Source organism: Delphinus delphis, chromosome 15 (assembly GCF_949987515.2).
Source record: "Delphinus delphis chromosome 15, mDelDel1.2, whole genome shotgun sequence".
Taxonomy (NCBI): domain Eukaryota; kingdom Metazoa; phylum Chordata; class Mammalia; order Artiodactyla; family Delphinidae; genus Delphinus; species Delphinus delphis.
The window spans coordinates 87,082,095-87,088,094 of record NC_082697.1 but is presented as its reverse complement, the minus strand read 5'-3'; the positions used below and the strand labels follow the sequence as shown (position 1 = coordinate 87,088,094).

The following is a 6,000-nucleotide window of genomic DNA, read 5'->3' as shown; positions in this document are numbered from 1 at the left end:
ATGCACACCCACGCCCCTGCCCGCCATCCACTGGGCGCCCTGCCCCTTCTCTCCGAGGCCCTGGGCTGGGCGCACCTGTGTAAGATGGAGCCGGCTGGATGGTGTTCACGGCAACGGACACCATCCAAGGAGCGCTGCCCTGCACGCCCGCTCTGCCCGCGCCCTCCACGCACCACCGCCCATTCCCACGGGCCGTCCCCAAGGGTCCCGCTGCGCCCCCCACCTGCCTGGCAATGCTGCAGTGCCCAGGCTGGCAAGGGCGGGTTCCGTGGGTACCGCCCGCAGCCCTGCCAGGACATCTGCCTTTGCCCGCAGAAAGGTGAAGCTGGAGGGTGGTTGGCATCCCCGCTCCCCCAGAGCCAGGCCGCGGCCCACCCCCAGGCTCCCCAAGCCTCGGCCCTGACACGGGTGGGACTGGGCAGGAAGGTGGGCCAAGGGCTCTCCCAGAGCCTGCCCCTCTGCCTGCTGGGCCCTCACACAGCCCAGTGTCACGGGTGAACTGCCCCAGCCCCCAGCCTCCCAAACCCCAGGGGGCCTGTGCGCCCCTAGCTCTGGGTGAGGCAGTGGCACTTCGGGGCATGCGGGTGTCCCAACAGCTGTCACCCAAGCCCAGATGGGCAGGGCCGTGGCTTCCTACGAGTGGCATAGCACTTCCTGGTAGGGCACCCAGGGCAGGAGGCAGGAGGGGGCCCTTCGGCTCCACGTCCCTCTCTGCAGGGACTGCAGTGGGGCAGGAGGTGCCAAAGGCCAGTTCCACGTGCCCCTGAGCAGGAGCCACACGACGGGGGCCAAGAAACAAGCCAGGCGGGACAGGAGGGCCTGGGGCTCCACCACGGAACCGGCAGGATCTGGGTACTGAAGGGCTGTCGCGCGGGCAGCGGCGTGGTGGCCGACCCGTCAGGGACTCGGGAGCAGGGAGGCTGGCAAGGCCGGGGCCGACCAGGGGCCTGTGGGGCTAGGGGCACAGCCCTGCCCCTGGTGGGCATGGAAGCAGTGACCACCCCCCACCCAAGGGTCTGTCCAGCCTCAAGCAGGCGGGACTGAAGAGCCTGGGTCTGTCTTTAGCCTCAGCGCCCCCTGGTGGCCCCAGCTGAGGAGCCGGGTAGACAGGGATCCTGCGGGCGAAGGGGGGGCGCGCACCGGAACCCGGGCGCCAACGGGAGCAATGGGAGGGAGGGGTGGGATGCCATCTGCATCCAGCCTGGATGGGGTTGGGACGGCATTGCCCCAAGAGACGAGGACACTGGCCTGGAGAAACCAGTGCCGCCTGGGGGGACCCCAGGGCCCTCACTGGAGGGAGCACTGCCCCCTGCCCTCAGAGTCCCCAGGCCAAGTTCTGGGGCAGAGCCCCACCCCGGTCCCCTGCCCCAGCACCGCAGCTCCGCGGGGGATGCGCCCCTCAGTGGCTGCACTGAGCCAGCCCTCACCCCGTGGCCAGCATGCGGGGGGCTTCCTGGAGCGATGCCCGAAGCTGAGGGTCTCGGGGAGCTGAGGTCCTTTTTGACTGCTCTGCCGACACCCAGCGAGCCCCGCTCCCTCCGGGAGTTGACGAGGCCGAGCCCGTGGGCAGAGAACTCAGGGGCAGGGGGCACCCGGGCACTGTCAGCTCTCCCCCAACCCCGATGCTGCCTGAAAGTGGGGAGCTGGGTGGAGGGCAGGGAGGAAAGGCCGAGACTGTGCCCAGCAGGCGGGCGCCCTCCTGTCTCCAGACGGACACCGCCACATGCCTGCCCAGGAGCAGGCAGGCTGGCCGGGCCCTGGGGGCAGGGCTCCAAGCTCCCAGGTCCCACTCACTCCCGGGGTCTCCAAGGAGGCAAACCACACAGGCAGCAGCGTCGCGGAGTTCAAAACGTTTCATTTGAACCCAGCCCCTCGCCTCGACTCGCTAGGATGTCAGCATCCCCTCCCAGCTGGGCTGTGCCCCCCGTCACTCCGCAGGTGGGACAGCTTCCGGGGCAGACGGCACCCACACTGCTGGCCGGGGTGGCTGGGCGTGGGCTCTGAGTACTGGCCCTGCCTGCCTTGGTGCTCCCGGAGGAGACCACCAGTGGACCCGGCTCACATCACAGCCTCCATGTGCAGGATCCTCAGGGCCTCAGAGATCTGGGCGCTGGTGTCCATCTGGCCGTACATGCCCACCAGGAAGGCCCGGTGCAGCAGCACGGCTGCGTGCTCTGGGGACAGACGGAGACCCTGTCAGGCTGTGCTGCCCGACATCCTGGCCGCGGTGGCCAGGTCGTCAGGCAGCTCTCAGAAGTGGAGCCTCTGGTCTTTCCGCGAGAGCCCGGCCCCGGGTACCGAGGCCTCCGGGGGCACCGGGGCCTGGGTGGGTGGGGTCGGGGCAGACTCACCCTGGCAGAGGAGGGTGTACTCCGGCAGGTTCCGGAGGGCCGTCTGCGCTACTTCGAAGTCCCGGCTGCCCAAGCAGTACATGAACGTGGGCAGGAAGTCGGCTGCGATGCTGGAAGAGCCACGTGCTCAGGTTGGCACCTCCCCCCGTGCCAAGACGGCCAAGGCCCCGACGCCTCCCCAGAGCCCCGCGCCGGGCCCCACCGGACAGGAGGAGTGGGAGGCCTGGCCCAGGGCACCGGGCGGCCCGTGGTGGCAGGTGACGCCGGCTCACCTGGGGTTGCTCTGGATGGAGCGCAGGGCCAGGCTGAAGGCCAGGCTGCGGCAGGACTCCTCAGCTGAGCTCATCAGCCGCTGCAGACTGGTCTGCGGGGGCAGGGGCGGTGTCAGCAGGGCCACCCTCCCATCAGGGGACCCCGCTCCCTAAGCCTCCAGCCCCCTCAACACCCCCGTCGCTGGGCCCTGGGACCTCGGGACCCATGAAGCACACAGGAGGCCCAGCGCAGAGCGGAGGAGCGGCCGCCTCAGTTCTGGGCGGGACTGAACATCTGGGACGGGGCCGCAGTCAGACGTGGCGCCCGCCCCAAAGCCCAGCCGCTGCGGGCTGAGCTGGGTGCCCAGCAGGAAGGAGGGTGGGGGCGGCGTCCCCGTTCGGGGCCCAGTGTGCCTTTGCCCTCCCGCCCCAGCCTCTGACACGTGTCCCAGTTCCTCTGGGCACATGGCAGCTCCCGCACCGAGAAGAAGCCCAGGATCTCGGGTCTCCGCCGGGACATCTCGTCCACATCGCTCAGAACCTCCAACAGATCTAAGATGGGTAGAAAGCGTGTTGTTGAGGGCCGGGCTGCAGCTGCTGGGCTCGGGGGCGAACCTGTCCCCCACACAGCCCAGAGGCAGGAGTGGTGGAGTCCTGGGGCCAGAGCCCGCTGCCCCACAGCACACCTGCCGGGCAGGGACCCTGGCCCGGCCTCAGCACAGGCTCTGCTGGAGGGACCTGGTTCTACAGGTGTAGCACGGCTGCTCATAACGTCAGCGCCATTGCCTCCTGGAGCTTCCATAGCATCCCTAGTGCTTGCTCAGGCCAAGGGGCCCCCAGCACCTTGGGACAGAAATCACTGGGGGTTCCGCTGCCTTCCCAACTACCGAGCCAGCGACCCCAAACCGGAGGTGCTGGTCGACCAGGCTTTCAGAGGTTTCTGAGGGGCCCAGGGATCTGCATCTGCACCACGCTCCCCGGATGTCTGCCCCGGCTGCCCCAAAGCCACACTGCAGAAACATGGCCCTGCCCCTCCCTGCAGGTGGCCACCCAGGCCCTCGGCTCCCCCGTAGGGGACCAGGGGCTGTCGGCCAGCTCCCCGCCAGGCCCCTCTTCCTCGGTATCTACGGGGACTCCAGGGGGCTCCCCAGCACCACTGGCCAGCAGAGGAGCCGCCCCCAGTCTCCAGTCCCGCTTCTCCCTCCGACGCCCTCTCTACCCACCCCTATTCCCACTCTGAGGAAAGAGCCCAGCTCCTCCCGGGACCTGGCAGGGGCCCTGCTGTCTTCTGGATGCCCCCCCCGCACCCCCAGGAGAAGCCTGGACGGCCAAGGGCCGCTGTGGGACCCAGGATGCTGCAGGGACAGAAAGGGAGGCCACCACCCACCGCGGGGCCAACTGGGCCTGGGGGAGCCAAACCCCCAGACTTACCCTCGACCGTCTGGCCCCGGGAAAGCCTCTTCACATAGGGGGCCACTTCAGCTGCAGTCAGAGGGGTGAAGAGGGAGACGCTGACCAGAGGCAGGGGGCCAGCCAAGCCCTCGTCTGCAAGACAGGAGGCCAGTGCTGTCGGATGGAGACAAGGACGGCCCGCCCCAGGCCACCGTCCAGAGGGCCCAAGAGCCCCGGACACACTCGACACCGAGGCCGTGGGATCCATGTGCGTAAGCGAGGGGCAGCCTCGCTGAGCAGCGCCCGGAATCACACCAGACCCCCAAAGATGCGGCCCCTGCCCTGGGCTGAGCACGGTGCCTGGTACACAATGGGCGCTCAATAAATGTGCTGGAACGACGAGCTGCTGGGAGCTGCCCGGGAGGCGCGGCGCTGCTCTCTCTAGCCTCTCACCCACCACACGGAGCTGCTCGGGAGGCGCGGCGCTGCTCTCTCTAGCCTCTCACCCACCACACGGAGCTGCCCGGGAGGCACGGCGCTGCTCTCTCGAGCCTCTCACCCACCACACGGCGCGCGGCCTTCCCTGCTGCCCCTGGCACACGGCAGGTGCTCAATAAAGGCGCCTGCGTGCAGAGCGCTGTGCTAGGCGTCCGTGGACGGCCCAGAGTCACACTCGACGCCAGCGACTTGGCAAAAGCAGGGCGAATGGCCGTGAAGGGCCCTGGGCCCCGGGCACTCGGCCCGCTCACAATCCACCGCACGCCCGCTAGACACAATGCTGCAGGCGCCGGGTCGCCCCACTGCAGGGGCCCCCGGGTGGGCACGGGGACAGAGAGCAGAGGGGCCTGGTTGGTCCCACAGAGGGCAGGTGCTGTAGGTCTCGCTGGCCACAACACGACTCGGTGCTTTGCGCGTGTCACGGACCCAGGGCCAACGATGCCCGAGGGACGCCCAGGGCAGTGCAGCCCGCAGCCCCGGCCCCACTCACCCTCGCCCTCTTCGTCCAGGCCGCGGTCGGCCCTGCCGTCCCTGCTGGGAAGGCTCAGCCCCGCCAGGAGCGACTTGAGCATCACCAGGTCACTGCTGTCGAAGGACAGGTCACTGGGGGAGCAAGGTTCTCCGTGAGCACCATGCCACAGGTGGGAGGCAGGCAGGGCCCCGTGGGCAGGGGCTCAGGAGGTGCCCCGGGCGCCGAGGGAGGAGGAAGCCAGCTCAGAATGACCCCGGCGCAGACCCAGCATCTACAGCCCTGCCGCCCCGGGCCTCGGCGCCGTGGGCAGTGTCCATCCCCGCCAGCACGCCCCTTGGGAGCTCCCAGCCCTGAGCACCGCCACGACGGGACCCTGGCCGGAGAGGAGCCGTGCCAGACGCGCACACTCACTGGAGCGCGTCGGAGTGTTTCTGCAGGAAGGCAATGGCGGCCGGGGCATTGCAGGTGATGTACTTGTGGGTGAACTGCACGAACTTGCTGATGAAGGGGGCCAGGTGGCGGGAGGACTTCCTGTAGTTCTGCAAAGGGAAGCGCGAGGGGGAAAGCATCCAGGGCCTGAAGCATCCCGTCTTGCCCGCGTCGCTCCCCCTGGAGCCCCACAGTACACCCTGGACACCGCCAGCACGCCGCCCTTGCCGGGCGCATGTTAAGGTCCCTAAGGGTCAGGAGCGGCCTTGTCCCTCCTGAACCCTGAGGAGCGTGGGGTCTCCCCAGGCACGTGAGCAGCTGGGGGCCTTCCCCGGGTGAAGGTACCAGACAGGCAGGTGGCCTGGCCGTGCCCGATGCAGCCAAGGGCTGTGCCCTCACCCAGCCGCCTCAGGTGGACAAGGGGACGGACCCTCAGTCCTGGTCAGGAAGACCGGGGCTGCCAGAGTCGTGGGACCAGAAGGGGCACGAGCTGAATGGGGAGAGCTCAGAATGGTGGAGGGAGCAGGCAGGGCGAGCAGGGGCACCGGCTGACAGGGGCACAGGGAGAGGGACCGGGCACCCGACCCCTGGGGACGCCCGGGCCCCC

At 69.2% G+C, this 6,000-nt stretch overlaps 1 protein-coding gene across 1 annotated transcript in view; it reads right to left on the bottom strand.

The window, feature by feature from the left end:
- Positions 1–1,842: 1,842 nt before the first annotated feature.
- The window catches only part of INTS1 (integrator complex subunit 1), a 28,640-nt gene continuing 24,482 nt past the window's right edge, over positions 1,843–6,000 (bottom strand). Inside the window, exons 41-47 of the mRNA XM_060032568.1 lie at positions 5,376–5,503; positions 4,983–5,095; positions 4,034–4,147; positions 3,084–3,154; positions 2,624–2,715; positions 2,352–2,461; positions 1,843–2,174 (exon numbers count right to left, since the gene is read on the bottom strand). Coding sequence (XP_059888551.1) covers positions 2,059–2,174; positions 2,352–2,461; positions 2,624–2,715; positions 3,084–3,154; positions 4,034–4,147; positions 4,983–5,095; positions 5,376–5,503 — 744 coding nt within the window. The 3' untranslated portion in view covers positions 1,843–2,058. The remainder of the gene's footprint in view (positions 2,175–2,351; positions 2,462–2,623; positions 2,716–3,083; positions 3,155–4,033; positions 4,148–4,982; positions 5,096–5,375; positions 5,504–6,000) is intronic.